General features: G+C 42.8%; 1 protein-coding gene across 2 annotated transcripts in view; it reads left to right on the top strand.

Moving 5' to 3' along the window:
* The window catches only part of LOC138581038 (sulfotransferase 1B1-like), a 282,080-nt gene that overhangs the window by 74,983 nt on the left and 179,188 nt on the right, over positions 1-27,909 (top strand). For both annotated transcript variants that reach the window (XM_069652063.1, XM_069652064.1), the window contains exon 2: positions 9,416-9,582. In XM_069652063.1, the coding sequence (XP_069508164.1) occupies positions 9,416-9,582 (167 nt within the window). The remainder of the gene's footprint in view (positions 1-9,415; positions 9,583-27,909) is intronic.

Genomic DNA, 27,909 nt, shown 5'->3' on the forward strand with positions numbered 1-27,909 from the left:
GTTCCAGTAGAAACTCGCAGGCTGTCTTTTGCAAATTGGAGATTGGAATTCAAATTGCGCCAACACAATAAACTTGCAGATTGTAGTTGTATTTTAATTGCGAAATGTCTTATTTTGCTATGATTCAATACGAATTGTGTCTTAAATTTAATAAAGTCCTCGACATGTGTTTCCCCACTTGACACATAGTGGTTCATCAGGAGGATGAATCATGAATAGTCATAAGTTGGTTTCTAAAAATGAAAAATAACAAATTCCAAGATGTTCATGAAGGCTATCCCTTGCTTGATTATGCAGGCTTGTATTTCAAAAAGAGATTTCTCAAATTCCTATTTTAGCACACATGTGTAGATACATGAAGTTTAAAAACGAAAATGAAATAGAAAAGAAATGTCCTAGTGCAGAGGTTCAGAGTGCTTCAAAGGGTACCATAATTTTGCAAGCGTGGATGTGATTGTCCTTGTCTTGCTTCTGCAGTGTTTTCCCCACGGCAAACTAAAATGGCTGCCTATTTGGCGTGGCGGCATGATGAAGTAATTGCGCGTGCATGTGCGATGGCGTCATCACGCTGACGGGGGATCACTGCCATCTTGGTTTGGGCATGACGGCTAATGTTACCTAGTGCAGGTTTTTACTTTAATTAAGAAACTTGTCTGATTTCCAAGGGTAACCAGTATGAATTCATAGAATGTGAGCGTTGCTCGGTGGTGAACCAGTTTAGTACATTACATTTATAAAGAATTAAAAATGATGTTTAACAGATGTATGTAGATGGTTATAGGGGTGTTCTAGTTTTATACAAAATAGATGGCTGTTACTCCCCCTTGAAATGTAAATAGATGTTGACAGATGATAGCATGTTAAGCATCGTAAGAGAGATTAAACAGAGGGCAATACCTTTGTTGGTCACAGGTAATGGCTCATTTCAGAATCACAATTAAGGCCTGAATTGCATGTGTCCAGAATATTTATCCAAAATGCTTCTCTGCATCTGAAAAGCAATTCCTTGTTGCCTGCTCTGGGTGGCATGCTTATTTTGTCCATTCCAAACAATTAGATTTGTTCAACTTTTTCCTGACTGTATTCCATCAGAAAATGGTAAGCCAAAGGGTATCTCAAATCGTGTGTTCATGATAGCTCTCAAGTATTCCAAAATTCTGTTCTTGAGTAGGCGTATCGTGCTCCCTATGTATCTATTAGCACATAAAGATTTGAAGGCATAGATTACAAACTTGGTGTTGCAGCTGATGAAATGCATGATCTTGTGGGTCGTCCCATCGCAGAGTGAAAATCATTTTTTCCCATTCTTTGATTGTGCACATATGCTGCAATTTCCCTATTTATAATTACCTTGTACGTTTTGTTGCTTCAATGTCTGATGTAAGCTGGTTGGGTGTTTCTGGGGATAAAAATGGCAAGTTCTTATCATGTTCTTGATGTTTTTCACTCTGTGAAAGGTGATTGATGGTTGTGCGTCAATGTGTGGCCTTAGGTCAGAGTCTAGTTTCAAAATGAACCAATACTTTGTGAGGAGTTTTTACACTTGATGTACATTTGAGATGATTCTCACTTTTTTTAGGGCTGTTGCAGCTGAAAATGTTTGTGGTTTTGTGGACAGCAGTTTGGCTCTGGTTCTAGATTTACTTTTGTCCATTACTTTTTGAAGATTTTTCTTATCATAGCCTCTGTCCATAAATGTTTGCTCCATTGTATCTGTGTGTTTCACAAATTCTTCATTTTGGGTACAGTTCTTTTTGATTCTTAACAGTTCACCAAAGGGAATATTTCTGATGATATGGTTAGGATGGTTGCTTTATGCATGAAGTATGCTATTACCTGCTGTTGGTTTTATGTATAAAGTTGTTTGGATAGTCTTCTTTTCCACGATAGCTCAAGTCCAGAAAATTGAGCCTAGAAGTGCTCTCATTCATTATCAATTGTAGGTTATAGTTGTTTTCATTGAGATAATTATTAAGGAATTATGAGAGTGATTCTTTGTCGCCGTCCCAGATGATGAGTATGTCATCGATATAATGCCCCCCCCCCCACTAGGCTATTTGGTTGTTGGTTGTGAAAGCAGGATTTTGCCATGCAAAGTCTAGCTCGAAATGTCCCACGTAAATGTTTGCATAAGTTGGAGCAAATTTCGCTCCCATAGCTGTACCTTGATTTTTGCAGTAAATTTGGTTATTGAAAGTAAATATTTTGTTGTTCAGAGTAAAGTGAAGCAGCTCAATTAGCATTAGATTTTAAGAATGGTACGACACTGATCTAGATTTCAAGACATAATGAGTTGTTTCAATTCCTTTATCATAGAGGATATTCGTGTATCAAGATGTTACATTAAGGGTTACTAGTCTTAGTTTGCTTCCCAAGTGATATGTTGCAATTGTTGTATTACATGTTTCGTGTCTTGGATGTACGAAGCCAAGCCTGAGCCTAATGGTTGTAAATAAAGATTTATATATTGGGAGATTATTTCTGTCAATAAGCCAATGCCATTGCTGATGGGTCTGCATGGTGAGAAGGAGTGACATTTCTTGTGAATTGTTGGGATGAAACACATTGTTGCCATTTGACATCAGTTGAGGCTCATTTTGTGCCAGTCTTCCACGAGGCTCGGACTAGGGTTAATGACTAGCATCTCATAACATTTAGTATCGTTGAGATGTAGTTCTGCTGATGTTATATAGTCGCTTGAGTTCATGAGGCTGTATTTTTCCACTGCCCTATATGCTCAGACATCAACCTTACCTTCAACTTTTGGGAAAGAAGATCAATGTTATTCTATCCCCAGGGATAGAAAATCAGGAAAAAAGAATTAAAACAACTATTTATATATGGGAAGCAAAAACATCTATATAGTACCCGCCACCATCCAACAACAGAATGTTTGGGCCCAGCTTGATAGTGGGAGTAAAGGATGTGCTGTGAGTCCAGAATTATATACCTTTGGGGTGGAAAGGAACATGAAAGGAAGATGTCTGGTGCATCCATGGACACACTGAAATCCCTGTAGCCATCTTGGTGAAAGCAACAGTGGCAGTAATTCCAACACTACCTGCCCAGTTAGTCATAGGTGGAAATGTCCCAGAAGTACATGAATGGTTGTCCCAAATTACCTGGATAGACCTTAAAAAATAATCTTTAGGGTATTGTAACCAGAAATCTACACCTAAAGAACCATATATTAAGACCCAAAAAACACAAACTGGAGAAGAAGGGGAAGGCAGGTCCATAAGGGAAAGGGTGTGTGACGATTCACAGGATCTTGTCCCCAGAGCTGAGCCCATCCCTGTGAGGCTAGGGAGGTGAGCCCGCTACACAACATTCCCCCTATGGGCGGAGGTAAGCGGGACCTCACAGGGAGAGACTCCCCTTTTGGGGACAAGGACTACTATTCTGTGAAGGAACTCCTTGCCCCTCTTTCCTATGAATCCCTCAGACCCTTGCTCCCTCGCAAGATGCAACCTGAACAGACCACTGTTTACTATTTTAATACAACTTCCAGTATTCAAACCAACACTAATCCACTGAGGAGAAGAAGAGTGGAGGAGTAATGCCCATCACTCCTCCATAGCAAGTAGAGAATACTATGAAGATATCAAGGATGGCACTCTATCAAGAGTGGCATCGGGCACTCAGGTAGGTTTTGGGTGGTTGTGCTGATGGAAGTTGACAGATAAGCACACACAGCAGGAAGCTCAACAAGAAAGAAGAATAGGTAACAGTAGCTGTGAACAAAAAAGGGGCAAGGAATACAAAGGTACAAACAAACTGGATTCCCTCTTGGGGTGTATGCAGAAATGGGAAAGAGTGTTCCACGGACCTTTGGAAACTCCAGCCTTCTGCACATTTTGCTATTACAGGAGCCCACTCTGTATGCTCGTGGCTGGGAACAACAGCTGTGGGTGTCTGTACAGAAACAGTATAACTGAAATGGATAACCTAAGGGAAGGACAGAAGACTCAAAGAAGGGAAGGACAGGGATCAAGAACAGCGGTTGCAAACAAGGAAGAGAGCAAGGGAGCAGTGACCAGGAAACAGGGGGCTGCAAACAAGGAAGCAGGGCTGGAGTAACGGATGGCACAAGGTGCAGGCAAACTGTTGAGGACTGCAGCGGACTGTAGTAGGCTGCAAGGCAGGGAGTCCAGAGGAGCAGGACAGAGAGCTGTAGTAGGCTGCGGACAGAGAGCCCAGAGGAGCAGGGCAGCAAGGAGCGAGCCCAGAGGAGCAGGGCAGCGAGGCAGGGAGCCCAGACGAGCAGGGCTGCAAGCAGAGGAGTGTAGCAGGCTGCAAGGCAGGGAGCCCAGAGGAGCAGGGCAGCGAGGCAGGGAGCCCAGAGGACCAGGGCTGCAGGCAGTGGAGTGTAGCAGGCTGCAAGGCAGGGAGCCCAGAGGAGCAGGGCAGCGAGGCAGGGAGCCCAGAGGACCAGGGCTGCAGGCAGAGGAGTGTAGCAAGCTGCAAGGCAGGGAGCCCAGAGGAGCAGGGCAGAGAGGCAGAGAGCCCAGAGGACCAGGGCTGCAGGCAGAGGAGTGTAGCAGGCTGCAAGGCAGGGAACCCAGAGGAGCAGGGCAGCGAGGCAGGGATCCCAGAGGAACCGGCAAAGGGCACTGGATCAGAAGCAGGATAATACAGCAACAGGAACAGCATACAATTCGTGGCTCAAGGCAAAAAGGTGCTGGGAGAACTCTTAATGCAAGAGACTGAGCTCCTGCAGGCAGCTGCTTAAATACAGCCCTGCCCTGTACTGAGGCAGGCTAATTGGCAGCACCTGGAGCAGCCCACCTGAAGGTAATCTGCCTCCTCCCTCTCTGGTCCTGAGAAGGTGGAAGCAGCACTGATCGCTAGGGCTTCTGGGGATTGTGGTTTCAATACTGATGAATGGGAATAGCCAGGAATTGATAACTGTAGCAAGGTGCATTATGGTACATGTAGTTAGCTGAATTAAATAAGAAAGTACCAACGTCGTGCAAATGGAAATTAAGTACCAAAGTGTGAATAGGGGTTGATCAAAGTGTATTATGAAGATAAATGAGTTCCAAATAGTCCATGATGGTTGACAATGTGTGCGCCAGTGGTGCAGGCATGACAGAGGACTTGTTGCTATCGAGTAAGAAAAAATACTCCAGGGAAAGAGAAGATGGACAACGATCCTCCACTGGGAAGGACCAATCTCAGATGCATAAAAGCAACGTAGGACTTGCATTAGGAGGTCATTTTCACTGAGCAGGTGAAGCTCAGGAAGGTCGAACCTGGGAGAGAGAAGCCAGGGCATTCCAGGAGGTCCTCGGTTGGGTGGACGTGGCGAATGCAGAAGCAAAGCGGCGCAGCAGCCGGCAGGAAGCTGACTTATGTGTGCTGCAAGCATTGCCAGGTGGTGGCATGAACTCAAGAAGGTGGACCACGTGGCCCACCAGAACGCCTAGACCAACCAACAGATTACTATGTGGAGCCACGCAGAGTGAAGCAGAGAAGGAAAGTTCCTATTTTTAAACTAACATGTTAACCAGTTTGTTCATCGCATGCATTTCTTACTTACATGTTATATTTTGTACACTTTGAAAGTTCCTGTTTTTAAAGTAACATGTTCATGAGTTTGGACATTGCACTAACAGTGTACTTGCTTTCTTTAGTAACATTCTGTATAGCATAGTGATTGTATTGAAAATCCTGTTTTTTTTGCACTCTTTTTCTCACATTGCATTTTCTCTCATTTTGAAGATGGGTTTAGATAGCTTCTCAATGTCACTTTCCCAATTTCGCTTTCATAACGGGTTGTGCTATCAATGTCTAGGTTTTACACTTCGTTGTATGATGGCAGCAATGTGTATGTTGCTGGTAATGATATTTATGTTGTGTTGGGGAAGTGTAACCCTTAGTTAATTTGAACTACCACACAGGATAGTTGGCTGGTTCCTGGGTGTACTTGAGTATTGACATGTTATTTGTAGTCTATCGTGTATTGTAGGTGTTGTTTCTGTTGTAATGATTTTTAGTGAAACGTGTAAATACTTAATATTTCCAAATATAAATAATTGATCTATGACCCAACACATGTATATCATACAGACTTGAATAATATCTATTGAGAATACCCAAAATAGTTAATGAATGAATTACCAAGTTTTAAACTTTATGAGAACAAATGTCTACCTGAACTAATAAAAATTCATAAAATATATATTTACATCATGCATGAGTTCTAGTTCACATAGTGAGACATGTGCAACAGTGAATATAGTACTTCTGAAATATAACACAGTATAACCTTCATAAGAAGGATACTTAACGTTATTTACAATGTTCTATACCTTATACAAACATATCCTTGTTTACATACACATGCTTGAATGAGCTAGGAGTACAATGACTGTTTCCATGTTGGAGGGTATTTTTGGGCAGGGTGACTGGGGCAGCAGTGGAGGGCCAAGTGGAGTTTCAGGTGGCAGGCGAGGATTGCTGAAATCCTCTGGCACATACTTGTCATATTGCATTTTTTTTAAAATTAAGAACATGGCAAACTTAGTTATACAGAGATGTATTTTAATATGTTATGTATTTGCTTCATTTGATTTTTAAAATACATTGAAAATGTAAGTTCTGACAATAGTTTTGATGAAGAGTGCTCGGCTTCAGTCCACTTGGCTGGTGAGCATGGCTTAGTTTGGGTAAGGCGGGGGTACACAGCGCCGGGAATGCAGGTGGAATCAGATTTGGTAAAATACAACATGAGAACTGCAGCAGTGTTGTCTGTGTGCCTGACACATTGGGCCTCATTACAAGGCTGCCGCTGGTATTGATTTTTTTTCCGGTGCCCAGAAAAGGGCAATTACCGGGTCATTACGACCTTGCCGGACCCAGTAATTGCCCTTTTCTGGGCACCGTAAAAATGTAATCCCCAACGGTACCGTTATTAACGGTACCGTTGCTAGCATTAAGTTCTGCTCGCGGGTGCCAGTATGCGATACCGGCACCATTGTTGCCTTACCGTCATACTCGTAATGAGGCCCATTGTGTCTTACCACACAACATACATAGCCCCACTTTGACAAGTGTGCCGGTATGATTGAGGAACATTTGTCAGGATGCAGCACTCACACTGAAAGTCTACAATTCATTTTCAGACAATGGAGAGCAATGGAAGAGGGTCTGCCAATATCAATGATATGTGTATGGTGTGTTGAACTGGAAAGTAATGTTATGTTCATTAAGGTGCTGTTCTGAGCAAAACCGTTTGGCGCATCAAGGATTGAATCCTTCTGCTTGTTACTTCATGAAGTTTGTGCATTGTTAGTGGTGTATGGGTATATTTAAAATGTGATAGGCGACTGATGTGAAATAATGTGAGGTGTGTGTGGTTACTATCATGTGCTGTGCCACCGGTTATGCATTAATATGTTCTTATGAATGATGGTGTCATGGGCAATCCATTTGTGTTGTCAAAGAAAATCTACTTTAAGATAACCTAAATAAGAAATGGGGTAGACTTTATCAATGTTTTTAATAGCAGCATAGCAAAATGAATAACATACATTGACAGGACAGGTTTCCACAAACAAATCCAACCCAATAATACTGCTCCCAAAACCCAATAGTTCCTTACACTATCAGATACATTGAAATCAATGGGAGGGGCCTACACTAATGCTCATTGAAGCCGTCCTACGGAGTACACTTTCAGCTTTCTGCTCATCACAAGGACATCAATGACGAATCATTAACTCTTTCATTTCTCTTGGTCCGGTGCAGTGTAGAACTTTCTGCAGATGTGGTTCTTATTAAAAAAGGATTTACAGCAGACTTCCTTGAGTACAAAGCATCGTCACCTGGTATCACCCAGTGCAATTATAAGGGTTAAGGCTAAGACAAACAACCTAGTCATGTAGAACAAGAATAATGTGGAATGAGGATTTCTCACTTGTGTGTGCCAAGAGGAAACACGTATGTGTTTGCCAACATGTCAGTTTCAAAATGGTTTTAGCATCGAACGAAGCCAGTACAACATGGTATTGGCCTGGTCCAGCTATTATAGCTGCGTTTAGATTGGTCTGAACCTGAATCAGCGTTCATTTCAAATCAGAACAAGACATTTCGTAACTTGCATGTTCTTTCTTTTTCCACCACAGTATGTTTGTACCAAGCGTGTGCTGTTTTCTTTGATGGGTAATGTGAACGAATCAAAAAAAGCCGCTGCTAAGGTGTTTGTATATTTTTACAACGTATGATGTTTATCAAAACCAGAGCCGCTCGTTAATTGAATGCTGTGATACGGTGTCCAGTCAAAATGTCGAAAACATTTCGTCGAATGACAAAAATGTGGAAACATTCTTTTATTTATGTTTTTTTTTTGGTTCCGCAAGCAAAAAAAAGGGTCAAAACCGAAAAAAGGGGGTTTTGGGGGAACCCCCCATTTCAAACAAAAAAAGAACTAAAATATGATTTCAACATTTTTTTTTCAACTTTTTTTTTCTACATTTTGACTTTAGACCAAATGTTATTCGAAATAGTGACTATAAACCATGTGGTACATCATGAATTGAAGTCTCATTTAGGACTTCACAAAATGGATTCCTATTTAGTGCTAATATTTAAAGATTGATATTCAACTGATGTGGCATAGTCTGCTCGGTGTGTTTGATGCTTAGCCTTTTTGGATGTGCCTTGCAAAATCTTTGGTGCGGGCCAAGCTCCCATTTCCTCTGTGCCACCTACCACCTTCAAGTTGGCATGCTTCTTCGTGCTGTCTGGAATAAATATGAGTGTTTCTCTTTTCAAAAAAGTAACTTGTATGCAGTGTTTTCTATCTTGAAAAATATGTCACATGGGAGGCTGTTAAATATTAATACAGGATTATCCAGTAGTGGCTTCTGCTGAGGTTCCATCTTGGTGCTGAAAAGCCTGGAGTCATTGCACAATGCCACAAGACAGGAATTTAAGTGTTGTGGCATTGTGCAATGACTTCAGATCATTCACCAGCAAGATGGAGCCTCAGCAGAAGCCAAAGGAACTATAGCCCAGCAATAAAGCCACTGCTAAAGGACATGCGTCATGTGCAGGTGAAAGGTCTAGTTTTCAGCTGGGCCAATCAGCCTTTTGTAGGTCCGTAAATTGTGTACCAGTCATTTGATAACAATGACACCCATTATTTAAGTGTGAGCTAACGATTGAGTTGCAAGTGTACGTTATCTTGTTAATCAATGTTATTATTAAAGTTTTATCAATATTGGTTATTTTGTGCACGCCCTTCACCAACTTCTTGGGGGCAAAGTTCCAGGGACAGAACAGGAAAATGTAGGCACGATTGACTTGTGGATTCTTGAAACGCTCACAGATTATATGCACCTGCCTGGTTCATGGGCTTCAAATGTAATTTCCTCTGTTTTATTTTGTGCTGTTACGTGTTTTCCTCTAGTGGCAGTCTCCTTCTCAGAATGGCGAGTCAACCGCTGGTCGACAGGCTGGAGCTGAAGATAATCCACGGTGTCCCTCTCATCCATTACTTTGCTAACAACTTTGCCGAGGTGGAGCGGTTCCAGGCACGGCCCGATGACCTTCTGGTCTCTACCTACTCCAAATCTGGTGAGTCATGCTCACCTCCTCTTGGGCACTTAAAGTCTAGGAAAAGGGATTAGCTCCATAGTGTAATTCAAAATAAGCCAGTACAGATGACTCTGAGACTCTGCATGTGAGACAGGTAGCTTCTTTACTAGTCAGTCTCTAATACAGGAAACATAAACTTAACGCGGGAACATGGGTAGACCATATCAAGTAGAAGATCTGGGGAACATCCACAGACACCCTCTCTCTCTATCAGGCCAACTCTAACTGTCACCCTTAGAACACACAGTTGATGCACTCACTGAACATTCCAGATAAGGGTTTATGGTCATTTCATCTAAAACCATTGCATCTAATGCCATTCCATCAACATTTTTCCATCTAAAATTATTCCATCTAATGATATGATATGATAAGGCATTTATAACGCTCCTATACACAAGTGTTTTGAGGCGCGACGAGGCAAAGGAGGGGGAACAAAGGGAAGACAGACAATGATCCTCATAGGCCAAGTATCATTCTTATTGCGCAAGTGCATGGGAAGGGGGAAAGGAAAAAGTGCGAGGGGGAAAGGGAGAGGGGAAAGTGCAGTACATGGGATAGTAGAATAAATAAGATAAATAAACAGCGGGATGGTGACAAGTGCAAGGTAAGAGCAGACATAAGTGCTGGTGGGGAACTGTAGGGATACAGAATACAGTCCCCAGGTGCGGGGTTGCCGGGGAGGCAGAGCAGGTGTGCAAATGGCGGGGCCTGGGCCCAAGGTCACAAAGGGTGGCCATGTAGCCAGTGCAGTTTTAACTCAGAATTCAGCAGGGGAGAGGGGGAGAGAAAGAAGAAAAAAATAGGAAGGTTTTGAGGTGCTTCCGGAACCGGAGATGGTACTCCTCAAGTTTCAGGGAGGCAGGAAGGCGGTTCCAGAGGGAGGCCCCAGCCGAGGCGAGAGATCTACCACCAACTCGTTAAGCGACTGACCCTGAGGGAGGTGGAGGCGGATGAGTGAAGAGTTCGAGCAGGAAGATATGGTTCCATGTAATATTTTCTGCGCAAAAATATTGCGATGCAAAAATATCGCCATATTTTTGCGGCGAACATAACACATGGACCCTGCGGGGGACACCCCCGCAACCCTGCATAATTTTTTTATGTGCGGGGGACACCCCCGCAACCCCCGCACCTAATATTTTCACCACCAAAAATATCGCCTATGGCTGTTCCCGACGACCATATGTTCGCCGACATTTTTGCTGGCGAAAATATTACCTGATACCGAAGATATTTGGGAAGAGAGAGTTGAATTTTAATGCATTTTTATTTTCATACCCCACCGTTTTTTACCCTTTAAAATGCAACTGGACAAAAATTAACCCTTTACTCCCCAAAAACACACATTAGATGGACATTTTTTAGATGGAAAAATGTTGATGGAATGGGTTTAGATGAATTCACTAGATACCCAGATGAGACTATGATGGCATCACGCACACAGGCTCAGCAACCCACAAGGGAAGAAGCTAATCAAAACATATCTCCCCTTTACTAAACAGAAAGAAAACAACATAGGGACATCCACAGAAGTCACACACCTCTGTCTCCACGAACAACAGAACAAGAAACACCACACATATGAAAAACCTATCCTCACTGTGGAGGAACAAATTACCCCAACAATTCCCCTCTCTTTTTCTACTCAGTAAGAGAGGGACACCAACAGCAGAAACACTACCATCCACTCCAGCAACGCCTCTATATGTTTCTACTGTGTAAGAGAGAGACTCCACCACTTACTCCAACAATGCCCCTCTCTTTTTCTACAAAGTTAGAGAAAAGGACCACAAAAGTAAAACCCACTTCTATCTTCCTCTCATCCCCAAAGGCACCACGCCCAACAACGACCTCATTGGCAACACAGGAACACCCCCCCCCCCCACCAGAACAGTAATAGGCACAATGCTGGTACAGCAACACACACTGTACCACCATAAATAAGGTTCATGACTACTAACCAACATAGCGTTAAACCAGGTGAACTGCACCCAACCTCACATGGTCCATACGTTGAAGGCACAGCTGAAAAACTGCATGTCTGACCCTCAAATCCACAAAGGGTATCTACACCCCAGACCGAAATTTAGGATGCCTACAGAAAAGCAGAAACCAGTACACACACACTCCACACGCCTCAAAGCATGGCTCCAACCCAAACAATTGGCACGGGTCAACCAACCCCAAGGGTGCCAGTGTCTTACATTCCAAAACAAAACACATAACCAACCCACACTTTGGTGCCCACGTTTACACCCTATCATCCAAAAACACAGATGCAATGCATATCAGGCAGCTCACTCCACCCATCAACCACTACCTCGAAACACAAAACACAAAACTGTAATCAACTCGGGTCAAAGCAAAGCACAAACTTTAACTTGGTATCAAAAAGTCCATGACCATCAGGAGATGGCGCATTTGTAATAAATGGTTATTGGAAATACAAAAACCAATTAAAACATAGCTTAACTATCTCTCTTATTCACCTGATGTAGAGGCCACGTCATGCAATAACTGCAATCACCACCACATCCAACATGCCCACTAAAAATTACTTAATATAATAACAGGCCTTTCATCACAACTGACCTAAATCCAAACAACTAACAATAGTAAACTGTGTACCACAGATCTAACATTGACTGGTCTGAACTGATATACTCTTGAAGAACCACAACAAATCTGGGTCCAGTTCTCGTAGTACCATGAGATGACTATTATCAGGATGACATAACAGGGCCCCACAGTTTATGCAAAGCACCAACGCCTCATATTTGCCAGGGGACCCTCCAGGCCGATCGGCCACATGGTGATAATCCCAACAGTCACTCTAACAGCCCTTCTTAACAGCACAGTGCCTCTTTGCTCGCAAGCTTCCATCTCACTGTTCACCCGCTTCACAGGTTCTAGACAACTTGTGCTTGGCCTTCGATGGCACCTTGAAAACAGCGCCAGACCCTGGGACATCCACCATGGAAACCTGAGTTGCAGCTTGCTCTCCATTACCTGCGACTTCTGTCAACAACCACTCTTCCACAGTTGCCGTTCCTCTCCAGGTTCCCTTCCTGGGGTGTGTGACGTTGCCAACATCGCTCTCCCACTCTGACAGTTCTTCTGCATCACGTGACAGTGATGCGTTCTGCCAAGCCATTGGACTCTCAACCTGTGACGTCATCAACTGTTCGCTGTCCCCAGCAGGTGCAGAGCCTTCTGCGCACAGCCTCTGGTGCTCACCCACTAAGACACTCGCTGCACCAGAACCAAAACCGGGCCACTCCGTCACCACAGTGCCCCACAGCAGATGGACAGCCTACCCCAGCAGGTATTCCTCAACCCACAACAGCACAGCGCCCAGGAAAAGGTGGCTCTCACAGCAACAGAGTACCTCCTCTGAATGCAGGCAGGCGGTTATGACTTGTTTGCCCCTCGCAGACCCGGCGTGTAGACTGCCCAAGCATCACTGATAGCAGCACAGCTCAGCACGTCTGCTCACGCAGCAAAGATCGGTCTGCCCATCACAGACATGGGTGCTGCCCCACTCAGCGCTGGTACTCTTCATGGAGACTGGCACTCCTCTTCACTCTGCAGCTCCCTGAAGAGCTGGTTGCCTGCCCCTTGCAGACTTGGAAAGCTTACTTCTCGCCCCAGCACCGCTTCTTGCAGACTCGGGAGGTACCTTGCCTGATAGCAGCTTGCGGGAGCTCTAGTGGAGAGAGATGGTCTTTTGCTTTGAGGACTCCAGTCAATGTCCTCTTCTTCACTGTTCCTGTCTTCTGCTATGCCCCCCAGCACAGCCTTGGTCCTCAGACTCAGGTAGGTTCATTTTAACTAGTCGCCGGTGTTGTAATGCAAAATAAGCTGGTACACATGCCTCTGAGACTCTTCATGTTAGACAGGAAGCTTCTTCAATAGGAATTCTCTTAAACACGTAAAATACACTTAACTCAGGAACATGGGTAGATCACATCAAGTAGAAGATAAGTGGGGCATCCACTGGTACCTCTCTCTCTATCAGAGCACACAGGGGATGCACTCACTCAACATTCCAGATGATACTATGATGACATCATGTACACAGTCTCAGCAAGCCACAAGGGAAGACGTGCATCACAACACTCCCCTTGGTTACTCCCCCTTCAACGCTGTCGATCCTAGCCTATCTCCTTGGATTGTACTGTAGTGATAGAAAGGGTTATCTCAAGCACTGGTCACTCCAGCATGTTCTTTGCAATCCTTCTGGTCTAGGGAACAGAGGAAAGATGCCACTTTATATGTAACTAAATTAACTGAGTGCTGTAGGTCTGTGCTGAGGTCACTAGAGCCTAAATTAAAGAGAGAGAGCATCTATTAATCTCCTCCACCTACCTAACACTTCCCTGAGAGAAATTCCAGTTCAGCCACCTGCTCACTTCTATATCAGTGCTACCCAAGAACACTTTACTGAACACAGGGACATATCAGATCACTTCTACCTACCCCAAGGCTTCCCCCAGGTCGCTCTGCCCATCTTCAGCTGTCCCTGGGTTTCTGAAATCACACCAGCCCATGAAGATGTGACACCCTTTATTTTCTAGGGATTGGAACAGGAACACAATTAGGCACTATACCTGATGTTAACAGGCACAAGATTGGCTTAACTAAAAAGGGCAGACCATCCAAGGAGAGCATCTACTAGAAATGATTAGCATGTAAACAAGCCCATTTCCCTTGAAATCACGTCCTGCTCACAGCTCCTTTATTTACACCCTGAAATGTAATAAATAAATGTTTAGTTCTGTGTACTTAACTGCATGTCCCAGATTTCATTTGACCCTTGATTGCAAACAGAGATGGATGGATGGATAGTAAAGAGGCAAGAGAAAACTCATTGTTCTATGGTGTAAAAGAGGAAGATTAAATAATTCAAACACTGGCAGGTGCAGGCTGTAGTAAGCATTGCATGCACCATGAAGAGGGCATGAGCCAAGTGACAGCCAGACAGATTGCTGCCCCCGTTTATAACCACTGTCAGTATGGTTGAGGCATATTCCAAAGTGTAACCTTTTGTTGATCTTCTGTTCTGCTAGCCCTGTGTTGCTGGATGTTGCTTGGCACCAAAGAGAATGCTCACATCATACTGTTGGAAAGGGGTCTGCAACTTTTGGCTCTCTCAATGTTTTGGACTGTAAGTCCCATCAATCCTCTCAAGCATAGTCAGATGTGAGGGATTATGGGAGTCATAGTCCAAAACATCTGGAGAGCATCATGTTGCAGACCCCTGCTCTCTGGTGACATGATTGTAGGGTACGACGTCCTTTCATCGCGGGATGTTTTTTCACGGGGTTTTTTACCTCGATTATTTTTCTCCAAAAAAAAACAGCACATTTTTTAGAAAATGGGGGGTTGAGGGGGAACCCCCCCAAAAATAATGTTAGATGGGTTTTTTCGTAAAAAAAAAATCACGCTAAAAAACCCAGCGAAAAAACATCCTGTGATTAAATGACATGGAACCGAATGTAGCACAGCTGCTTCCCATCGTGAGAATATGTTCCCTCCGGGAAACCCACTAAGGATTAAACAAACCCTCACCTTTATTGTGGCAGTCAGCAGCAAAAAGTGTCATGATGCCTACCCCCGGGCATCAGGCACAAGCCCATCAACTCCGGGAGCAGGCATCCAGATACTTATTAAAACCCCAACATCCCCGGCTGGGGGCTGTTAGGGTTCAGTCCTGGCACCTTAGGCGCCAGGCTCATCATAGAAATCAGTCCTGGCGCCATAGGCTCCAGGCTCATAGACTTTACTTACCTAATGCAGACCATGTTGCAAGGGAGTCCAAGCCAACGTGAGGCCTGGATGGGACTATTTTATTACAGGGACTATGTGCAAAGAACTGGTGTGACCACGGACTCAGAAGCAACAATTGATGAGCCTGAAGAAGATGTTCCACTAAGAACAAAGAAAAAGAACAAATCAGGAACCACCAATCGATTCATCCATAACCTCAAAGCAAAACAAGTAGAACTGCCTCAGAAAAATAAAAATAAAAATAAGGAATTGGGAGCTGAAGGGAGGATTGATGCAACAACTCCTTAAATGCAGCGCAATCGACTTCCCCGCTTTACAATTTATCCAAGAAGGAACAAGAAGTAAGGAAGCTTACATTGGGGATCCAAACGGACCCTATTAAATCCCCATTGAGGATTGCTCCTATCTTCTTAAAAGCAAAGCCTCCCGTAAAGATTGCCCCAATCTTCTTAAAATTTAAAACAAAAGGGGCATCTAACGACAAATCATTATCTGTCTTAACGGGGGACCAAACTGATCGGATCAATATAAAAGAAGTTGATGTATACCAACCAACGGGCAAAGATTCATATCTTTTGAATCTTAAAAACATACAGGAAAACTCTTGAACCCCAGGAACAGTCTGGAGAGAGAAGAAATTTGAAGAGAAATGTACTCCTCCGAAGCGGCAGTTGGACCAATTAGGGGATCAGAAAACAAAAAAGTCTGAGATGGCATCGAGAGCCCTGTCTTTTTTTTGTCCTGTTCTACCTCTAATAATGAGGGAAAGCACCACTGAATCGATCAGCAATTCTCGCAGAGATCAAGCAAATCCCAAGTTTAAATTACTTTACAACGGCAGATATTGAGGTTGTTGGATTCCCATGCCTCCCTAACACCCACACTGCAGAACTTGTCCTAAAATCGAAGCTAGGATGGTCTTCTATGCTGGGTGCAAGTTTGGAGTGGCAACAGAGGGGCTTTAAAATCTCTGAAACATAGCCAGAAAGGGTTAATCTAACTGTAACTTCAAAGAAAAATACAGACCTTTCTTTCCACCCCAATCAAAGGATGAAAGACTCAAATTTACCATCAACGGCCCTGGAGATGGTCCCAGAGATTGTCTCCAAGTTTTGCATAAATTGGGTCTGGTGGAACAGCAACTAAATTGACGATTAGAACCCTCTCCTGGAATTCGAGGGGCTCGAATTCATTCTGTAATGAGATAAATGAAACGTCATATATTTGAGTCAGTTGATTTGACTTTTTTCCAAGAATCCTGGTCGACAACAGCATTTGACATTGATGGCTTTTCATCTTATCACCAATTGGCGAGTTTGGTGAAGATGGGCTGCTCTATGGGAGTTGTATCTATTATGTGTAGAAATTAGGTTTTTGGGGGCTTAGTCCTACTCTTTAAAGAAGCTGATGGAAGTATGATAATTAGAGCTGTGCTGAGGGACACCGAGGGAGAAAGGGTGTGGTTATTGGTAAACATCTATTGGAATCCAGCCCACCTTCCATTAATTGACTTTCTGCAGAAATTGTGGGATATTAATTGTGTTGTAGATATAATTGTATTATATCTACAACACAATATCCAAGGGATGATATAATAATAATGGGAGATTTTAATTCTCATTGTCTTGGGGATGCCCCCTATATACGGCTCAAGGAAAGCAAAAGATAGCGGATGGTAAAATACGGACTCAATTTATGAATGATTGGGAAATGATGGTCCTGAATTGAAAACTGGGTGGAGACATACCGGCAACCCCAACGTGGAGAAGGGGCTCCTCATATTCTACCATTGGACTATGTTTTTGTCACTCAGAATCTGTTTGAAAGCTGCACCCATTTTAAAATCATTGAGGAAAATGTGAGTGATCATGTCATGTTAGTTGCATCTTTTGGGATCACACGAAATCTGAAAAAATTATGTGTAACGCAGACTTTGCTATGCAACATGGCGGGAATTAGGTTGGTCAGATTTGGAAGGGGGCCAAACTCTGAATACCAATTTAGAGAGAACCGCCGATGAGTGGACTGACCAAGAACTCTCTCTCCACTCTGACCCCGGCAAGTTTGTAGAATTTTAATGGAAACTTGATCCATCGAATCTGTGTCCCTCAAAAAACAAAAGAACTCATAAGCACTCTTTTGATATTCAAATCCTGGAACAAAAGAGGGAAAGAAGCAGAAAGCTTTATGCTTTAAAATATTCAAAGAAGAGTATTTTTCAGCACTCCCAAGAGGCTAGATCATTTAGGAATTGGATGGGATGAGATCCCAAAGATCTTTAAGGCTACTGAAAGATGGGGAAGATATGTTAAAGACGGTCTTCCTTAATAATTAGCGTAATTTTTGGTCCCTGATTAATAAGAAGTGATTGCAGGGACAGGAGACGATTATACAGGAACAGTCTGATCATTTTAGTAATATCTATGGCCCCCCAGAAATCAGAGAACCTAAGATTGCGCTTACCACCGACTGGTCACTAAATACACAGGCTGCTGGCCCCAATGGACTTTCAAATGCAATCTTGATGTCTAATCCTCTACTTTGGGCAAGGTTGATGACCTAATTAAAACTAAAACAATTCCAGACTTGTGGAGGTCCTCCATGATTATTCCTATCTATAAGCGTGGTGATATTAGGCGGCGGCAAACTACCGCCCAATATCCTTATTGGATGCGGATGGCAAAGTTTTCACGGGTCTGGTCCTCAGACATCTTGAAGAATGGGCCAAAGCCAAACAAATTATCTCCAAATTCCAAATGGGATTTCGGAGAGGCCTGTCTACCTCACTTAATAATCTGGTTGTTAGCTGTTTGAACTCAGGGAGCAGTATTAAGGGGGGGGAGACCTTTGTTTGGGGCCTGGGTGGACCTATCCCAGACCTTTAACACGATAAACAGAGATTGTCTATGGGGCAAATTGAAGAGCTGGGGGATCCCTGACAATTTACTCGCCATCCTGATAAAACTTCACCATAATTCAACTTTATGTGTGACATTATCTAGATCAGGGGATTTATCACAGTTGATTCAGATACAGAAAGGCATCTGCCAGGGTTGCCAGGTGGTGCCTTTCTTATTTAATCTTTATTTGTCTGACCTATTCCAGTGTTTTCTAACTTTGCTGCTGGCGAGCACTAAGATCGGAGAAACCATGGTATTGTGGCTAGCTGACGCTGATGATATCGTTATTCTTTACTATAGACAAATTGGCCTTCAAAGGTTGACTAATGCTTTGGGTAAATATGCTAAATAAAATGGACTCAAAATAAACCCTGAAAATCCAGAATAATGATATTTAAGAGTCCACAGGTGAAGATAAAATCATTCACCTGGAAAATCGATCGCCAAGTGATTCCTGTAGCAAAGGAAATTACGTATCTGGGCTCTGATCAGTGCCTGTTTTCCAAAATTGGAGCTAACCAACATCTTAGATACAGAGATCTTAAAGCTAGGCTCCCATGTGATTAAGATTCATATGAACTATTGTAAATTCTCCATCCTTCCTATTATAAAATATTATATTGGGAAGGTGGTTCCAACTTTGCTATTTGGCCTTTGAATGTAACATTCAAAGCTTTGAAATCAACTTGAAAAGAATTGTGGCCAAGTTATGGAAGAGAATTCTGAACCTTCCTAACTCGGTCCCCATGGCTTTCATTCGGTATGAGCTTGGGTTGAGTTCTCTTTTATCCTTGATGGAATGGAGATGGGTCTCGCTTTATAGATTCATTGTTGACCCTCAAATAGATTCCCTTTATGAAGATGTTTCCACCCAACTGATTAAGGATGATAATAAATTCTTAAAAACCCTTGAATCCAGATGTCTTGATATCCTTGTCGAAGCAGATTCTAATCAAGAAACTTTGATCTTAAATCCTTTAACATGTAAGGAAAAGATGGGTGGGATGGGGTTAGAACAATTAACAAGATAAGAGCAGCTAAGCTATCCTCGAATTTCCCAATCTACGATAAACCGTTGCTCCCAACCTACCTAAAAAAACTTCCAGTCCTAAGATTAGAACAATTTTCTTAGATTTAAAATAAACATCCTACCTTCTCCAGAAATATTACATATTAGAGATTAGATTGCCTACCTGAATGACATCTGTCAGGAGTGTGATATGAACACAAAGCATACAGTTAGACATCTTTTGTTGGTATGCCCGGGGACAAGGAAATTGAGGTGGGGTACTCTGCAAAGATTTGCTCATAAAGTTGAATGTTTGGACTCTGACACATTTTGGGAAAGAATCGTTTCAGGAAATTAAGTTTTCGTCACAGTAGAAGTTGTAAAGATTCGCAATGTTTTAAATTTGGTTGACTTAGATGTGAGATGTTCCTAAGAATTAACTCTGAAATGATTATTATGCTTTCCCCATTTTTTAATGAAGATTGTTGAAATATTTTAAAAAAATCTTTGATTTAAAGTTTTAAACTTAATTATGTTTCCCATATCTTGAACTTGTGAATTCATGATTTTGAAAAATGTCTTTATTTCTCTTTCTCCTTTCTCTCTTTTTTCATTCAGTGTGACATGTATATAATTTCTATCTTGTGTAAAAAGTCGAAATTCCATGTTGGCTATATCACAATAAATAAAAAATAAAAAAAGTTGTAAACAGACTTCAATTAGTCTTTAATGTTAGTATATTGTATGCACCCACTCACTGTGCCTGAGTTTGCTGTTTCTTTGGGTAACATGATCGTATGCTGCCATACTACCAAGCATTAAAGTGGCGGTCATGTCCTTGCTACATCGCTAATATGCCATGGCCCTAGTTCATTGTGAGTGGTAAAAAGTAATCAGCAAGCCTAAAGCCTCTTCATTTATTGACTTTCAGTGTATCCTAGCTTTTCAAATGTCATATAAATTGTCCCCGTTACACCCGGAGTGGTCTCCCAAAGCAAGGCTTGCACAGAACAGAGTACTGTGCACAAGTCAGTGGTAACCAGATACTGATTTGTGGAGATGAAAAGGAAAAAGGGACGGTGGAGAAAAAATCGGGAGCAGGGATAGCAGGAGCATATAATGTAAAGGGAGGGAAATTGAGGAAGATGTGGAAATCCTTGTTTGTGCATGGATCTGTGGACTCTCTCTTGGGGATCATGACGCAAAAGCAAAAAATGTTTCTAAGGCAATAGGGTGACTGTGCTAAGCCAGGAGTTGGTTAGTATTTTAGGCAGATTTATGTACTCCATTAAGGTATCAGGTAAATTTGAAGTGTTATGTGATGGGTTTGAGAAGTGCTCAATTGAACCGATGCGTCATTTGCAAGATCTGGGATTGTATACATTATCCCTGACCCAACAAGCATACTGTTATAGCCTTGGCCAGATGTGGCGTGTGATGCAAATCACAAATCAAGTCAAGAGCTCACTGTTCGTGCATGTGAAATGGGGGACAGAAAGGTGGTACACCAGGGGATTAGGGTTATGTTGCCAGGAGCTCAACCTGTTTGGCACCCAAAAGGGATATGACCTGAAGAATCAAAGGTAATGTGTATCATGGAACTGTGCATGCGCAGGCCTAACTTCACATTGCTGGATCCATACAAAATGGGCTTGAATGTGTTAGAGGAGTGTAACTGCCCAGCTATTATAAGTCATAGGGATGCTACCGGCCAGTTTTATGTGTGATTGTGGGTAATCTAAGCATGGTTCTGCACAGGCAAGTGTAAGGTATAAGAATATAACTGCACACAGCTCTTTGTGTTTTTAGACAGTTGACTCCTCAACGAAGAGTACACCGAGTATTATGTGGGTTTCTTTGTATATCTGGGTCTTACTTTTTTTTTGCTTTTTGCATTTAATTGAATTTACAATTTTTACAAAATGGTTTCCTTGCTTTAGAAGTTTGTGTTATCATTAGTCGTGATATGAGGAATTGTGATTTACTCTAACATGTTTGTTTCTTCCTGTAGAGGTGGCGAGTTTGACTTTCCTTCTAAATCCAGACTCTCTAGGAATTTAGCTGTTGCCAAAGTCAGGGTTGTAGAATCACTGCTCATTATCCTGTTCCACAAGTCTTTTTCGCTTGACGTCAGATGTTTAAGTCTATGTGGTCGTAGATAAATGGTTCTTGGTTTTTCTGTTCCTGGACAGTGCAGGAGGAGATGTCACACTGTTTTGATTTGATGTCTAAGCTGGTACAGTAGCAACATTTGTTATCTTTGGATAGCTTCCTGAGAAATAGCATTTGATTGGGTCTTTTGATATGGAATGTTAAGCAGTATTTGTAAAGTTTAATGTTCAACATATCCATGGCTTTTTGTTACGCTCACCTGGCTCCCACAGGGGCGTCGGTCGGACCCGGATGGCTGCGGTCTCCACCAACGTGATGCGTAGTGCAGAGATGACTGACTGGACTGGCCCTCCTAATCTTGTCTGCTTGACCCGTAGAAGTATTCTCCTTCAGTTACCTATGAGACCAGAAACCTCAATTTCAGGCGCTGGAGATTAATTCCTGCCGAGGCACTCCGTAAATTGTAACTCTTCATTATGGTAGTCATACCCTTAGTGCTTTCTGTATTTTGTGTTCTGTGTTTTGATAGTAATTAGTAAACAGTGAATAAGGAGCTCCTTCAGACACAAGCTGCTTTCAGAGCCGAGTGATGGTTTACTCAAGGTCAGGCGGGTCAAATGCAAGGCGCCCACAGTCACTGCTTGACCGCTATTATTTCAGTTGTATATTTAGCGATTTACTGCGGTAAAGGCAGATACAATCCCCAGGATCCAAATCCAGGATCCAGAACTTATTGATGAAAAGTGCTTGCGCAAGGCACGAGGCACAGCAAAGCACAGCACAATCTCCTACCCACTTGACTTTTATACACTCTAGGACCGCATAGCCATACATTTCTTGCGTTTGACTCTGCTGCGGGAACGACGCAGACACACCAAGAGCAGCCTTCCTGCCGCGTATTATTTGAGCCTAAATATACAGTCTGGACTTACATTGGGATGAAAGGGGACAGACCACGGCAGTCTTCCACTCTCACTCAACTCAATTCGGTGGCTCAATCGATTTACTGGCACGATTTAATGGCACGCTTACGTGGTTCACAATCAGTTGTTTTGTCGCTTACCAAAACCACATCAAAACGAAGTGAAGCTTCTTCACGGTGGGCCGCTTACAGCGGAAGAAGAACCTCTATCACGTTTTAGGGCCTCAAACCACTCACAAATATAGCATTCTTTCCCAGGTGCACCATTCACCAAGCACCGTTCAGCGATTCTGCAGTCTGCTCAACAGTCTGCTCAGTCTGTTCGGACTTTTCGACCCTCTCAGCTTGATTAGAGGAAAGAACCTCACACGTTAGAGCACATGTACACCGGGCTGTCAAGCCGCACTGAAGCTCAAGGACACAGAGTATCAGCCACTTCCCACAGTCTGACAGTCATTGATTTTACAATTCTAATTGTAATGATAACCCTCATGGGTCTACAACCATTGGTGTTCTAGATATAATGGTCTACAACTTCCAGTAGCCCTCTCCAGCATAATCAGTGGAGAGGGAGCACAGGCGTCATTGTCCAAACCATCCAAAGTTTTTCAGATTGCAGACCCCTGCACATGATTCCTTCCAAGGCAAAGTATATTGTCCCCAGTCACCTTGGGAAACTATGTAGACTCAGAAAGTAAAGGCGCTGTAAACATGCTAAATATATCATGTATGTTGCTATATTCCCAGGGAATCAATGAGATATCCATGCTCATCCTTTCAAAGAAAGGTGATAAACTGTGTAAGATGTAACCGCTTATATTTACAAACCAATAGGGGTAGTTGGGCAGGGAAAGAGTTATAGATAGAATAGCTTTGTTTTGGATAAATATCCAAAAAAGCAATACAAAGCATAATAACCATTTCTCAGTAATGATTCCTCCCAGAAACCTGGTCTGGGACCTGTGGCATGGGAAAGGCAGATGCTTTCTGATCCCAACCCAGGGGTGGTGTACTGCGGGAGGCTCAAATGTGGGGGCGAAGCGGACCAGGAGAACTGGGACAACCCCCTATTGAACGTTCCCCGTAATCCCACACTTTTGATGGCTATTTGCCAAACTGCAGAAGTGGAAAAAAATAACTTTATTAAAAGAAACTACAAGTCCCAAAATCCAAGAGGTACTCAGACTAGAAAGACGGCTGAGGTATGCAGATGTAGCAGTCAGGCAATTAAGCCTAGTGGCCATTGCAGTAGTCAGACAATCAAGACTAATAGCCCTCACCTTAAGCCTATTACTGAGTCTGGGAGGCATAAAAGGCCCCCTCTAGAAAGGAGGAGTAGAAGGATCTGGAACGAGAGCTGGAGGGCAAGCTGGAGTAGTAGAAGTAAAGAAGAAGCACTAGGCTGGCAATTCAAAAAGAAGCGGGAGCAAAAGAGGGACGCTGGAACATGGAGACAGCTCATTTCACCTCAAGTTCTGAGAGAGTCCTGTTCTCCCAAAATCTTAAATGCAGATGCTGTGCCGAAGACATGCAGGAGACTACATTTTCCCAATGTGAGCCTTATTGCAGTGATTGCAGAACTGTGAACTGCAGGAGACTGAGGCCAGAAGCAAGAGGCAAGCTGAGCAAGAGTCTCGGGAAGAAAGGAACTCCCAATTCAAGTGGCCAGACAGGAGACACCAGTGCAGTAGAAGCGGTAGTGGAAGTCGGGGAAGCGGAGCAAACCGCAAAGAAATTGTCTGAGAAGCCGATGAGTGAAGCACAGTGTTCCAACACTTTGCACATGCCTTACTGGTAACTGTTTCCAACTCCTTAATAAAACCTGTATGACTTTATGCAAGAAAAAGCCGTTTGTATATTCAAAGTACTGTTCAGAATGAAAACGTAGCACTCGTGTATATTGTGAATGATCTAACGTTTGCATGAGAGCTAAAACCATTATAATCCACTGCTGAACTAATTAAAGACTGTTGCTGTATAACAAAGTGGTCATGTGTCCCCAATTAAGAGGAGGGAATGCTCATTAAACTATTACCGAATACCTAATCTTGACAATAACTGAGCTACAAGGTATAGAGTCTGAGGACCACATCAAAAGGAGGTTGTGTGTGCCTAATTGGGATTCCCAAAGGAATTCAGAACTTTATCCTTTGCCGTTACATGGGAATATAATTCTCTCTGTATATTTAAACTTTGAAATCTACTTTAAAGAGAGGTTGCGTGTGCCTAAACTTTTATTGTATGCAGAAGTGACATTATTTATATTTCTAGAAGGTAAAGAGTTTAAACTCCAGAAGAAAAGAGCAATCATTACCCAAGTCAAGAGGAAACACCTTTTTACAGTGAAATAACCTTTCCAAGAGTTAAAGAGGCATCCAACTGAACTGAGAAGTTGTTAACACTCAAATGGCCTACAATACAAGTGCACCAGTATTACCTGAAGCCGAGAGAGTGGCACCACGGCTTTTGGGTAATTACTTGGGGCTGATCACTAGCAGAAATGTGTGAGTAATACAGGGGAAGGGGAATAATTGCTTGTCAGGAGTTGTTGAAAGTAGACACAACTTGGGAAGGAAAGTCTGAAAGAAGTGAGTCTTGTGGGTGTAACCAGGTTGTTATTGTGGCAGACAGACCAGAGAGGCAAAGAGGCTGCCCCTTTGTGGTAGTCATTAAAGGAAGAGTGCCTTGCCTACCTGAAGAGGTTGAAGACTCTTGCCAAAACCTGAATAACTATTCAAAGTACTGACCTTTGGTAGTAGTACATAAAAGCTGGTGGCATAATAAGTTGTCAGCAGATGTATCATTGAAGTGGTATGAGCCAGTAACATACTGTGGGACAAAGGTGACTGTTCTCATTGTACCAACAGTAGACGTATCGCTATTGAAGTGGAAACAATAGCACAAAGAAAACATCCTGACAAATATACCAGTGTAGAGTTGTACATACCAAAGTCCTAACTGTTAATTAAGAACTGTGTGTTGTTGACATTAGGGGACAGTACACCTTCTTTTGAACTGTGACAAACTATCTTTAAGAAGAGACACTTTATCATAATCAGGATTACCAATGGTGCTATTTCTTTTATGGAAGTTGGAGTGGATCTTTCATTCACGAACAAAGAGTTTTTACAAATGGATGTTTGTTTGATGAACATTTTTCTTTAAACGTGGAACTATCCAGAGCTGGTTCAAAACCTTTCTTTTTCCTTTGTTGAATATTTAGGGCCTCATTACGACCCTGGCGGTAAGGGGTTTACGCCAGCGTTAGCTGCGCCGACCCCTTACCGCCAATTACGAGGTCCCTTAGCGCCATGGCGCTTTTAACACCTGCTTTTAGCAGGTGTTAAAATCCATGGCGCTAAGGGACCATGGAGTTAATTACGCCACCGTAATTTACGGTGGCGTAATTAACGCCTTCCCCACTCCCATTATGCCCTATGGGGCAAAAATGGGAATGGGGAAGGGTAAATGGGGATTGGGGACTTACCGCCCCGCCAAGGTCGGAATGGGGCGGTAAGTCCGCCAACCACCATGGCGTAAACGTAGTTTACGCCATGGTGGTAAAGTCACGGCCCAGGCGGTAACTTACCGCCTGGGTCGTAATGAGGCCCTTAGAGTTGACTTTGATTCTGGGGAAAGGGACCTTAACCAGGACAGGGTTATTCAGACATTGTGTAAATATTGTTTGCTATATTGTTTTGCTATATCTTTTCTGTATATTTTTATTGTTTAGTGTGAGGGCCAGTAATACCATGCTAGAGGCTGTTCCCTGTTAGAACAGGCTGGGAATTCCTCTGTAGAGTAGGGCAAGCAAAGTGTTTTCTTTATATAATTTCCTTAATGAAATAGCATATTTTGAGAAATCTACAAGCAGTTGTCTGCCTCGCATTCCTGACCCCTCACACCAAGACCCGTTCGAATAGACATAGTCACTGACATAGGGAAAACTTGAAAACAATTACAGACTGCTATACAAAAGACAATTGAGGCAACAATAGCTTTTAAACATGTTATCATATAATCATGTAATCATACCTGGTCTCCTTATCAGTGACCTATTTGGAAACGTCACTCTCAATCCTTTTGTATTTAATTAATAGCCATCAAAGTGCAAAACAATTATACTAGTATACAGAATTAAAAACCAAACAATATAAAAGCATGTTAAAAAAGAATGCATTAGACCTAAATCCAAACAGTCGTTTACACCAAATTGATACCTGTTTAAAAATAATAATGTAACATTTAGAAATTGAAGCCTATTAAGTGTTGCAGCGTTTCATAAGTCCAATTGCTATGACGATAAGACATCAACACAGATGTTCATTTTGTTTAAACAGTTTTCTTATTCGAAAGGCATTATACATATATCTAGCTAAAACTAAGCACAGCTGTCAGGCCCTGCTCCATGAATTTTCATCTGGGTGGGCCAGATGTGTGATCAGGGGCGCCCAATTTTCATTGAGAGTGGGTGTAGGAGTACACTAAACACATTGATCCAGATTTCCCAGATCCATGATCCAGCAACCCATCCACTGATTTAGTCTGGTTTGCATCATTAAAAGGTGCAGAAGCCTGGATTCAAACTCAGGTTTTTAGGAATGGGGTGAGACACTGACCCCTAAGTCTACTTGAATGTCTGATCAGAATGCTGGTTAGCATTGCACTCACAAGGCAAAGGGCTTGATGGGTAAGATTGGCAGAGGGCCCTGCATAGGCTGACGATAGAGGTGGAATTTAGGGTGGTAGTAACTATCTTCCCATACCTTCCCATGTGCTCTGCTCTTTCTATTCTATCCAATGCTCTTTCACCTTTCACACCCAGTCACCTTCCATCAGCCCCCCTAACCACTGTTCCCAATTACCAGCACTCCCAGCTACCGCTGCCATGCCTTCCTGTCCTGGCTGGGAGAAACAAGGAAAAGGCCTCCTACTGTGAGGGCTGAGCAACGAGTTACCAGTACTTATTCCATCTCAGATGGTGTATACTCAGCAAGGCCTCCTTGAACACTGTGGCTACTCTCAGCAGGCAATGCAGGAGGTGATCGTGATTCCGCCATCTTGTTGTGAAAGACAGACGCCCCTGTTCCAGAATACCGAAGCAAGGGATAGGATGTTTTATTTCTTAGAAAATGATATTTTGAAGCACCAAATAGTATTTTTTGTTGCATTTTTGCAGCACAATTTAATTTAGTTGATGGTGTGAGCCTGTGAGGGAGTAATAACATGCAGGGCATGGGTGCTGGATGAGGTGGCAGATGGTGCATGTTGAGGGGTTTCCGGCCTCCTGGTATAGCTCCAGCTGTGGTGTGGCAGGGAGGAGGCAGCCTGTATGTCATTGTCTGGTACATACTGTTTGCAATATGCAGTTGTAAATTGTGATGTCTTATTTGACGTGTTTGCCTTGATTTGCTGTTGGATGTCGCAATTTTGTTCAACAAATCTGGCCTTATATTTTCTAAGAAAGATGTATCTGTCTCTCCTTGGCGGACCCTGCCCCCTGTGCTGCCCATCTATTAAACCATGAGTGAGGCTTTTTTGGAATACATTATAATAGAGACACCTCCTTT

This window comes from Ambystoma mexicanum, chromosome 3p, assembly GCF_040938575.1.
Source record: "Ambystoma mexicanum isolate Mex_15411 chromosome 3p, UKY_AmexF1_1, whole genome shotgun sequence".
Lineage (NCBI taxonomy): Eukaryota > Metazoa > Chordata > Amphibia > Caudata > Ambystomatidae > Ambystoma > Ambystoma mexicanum.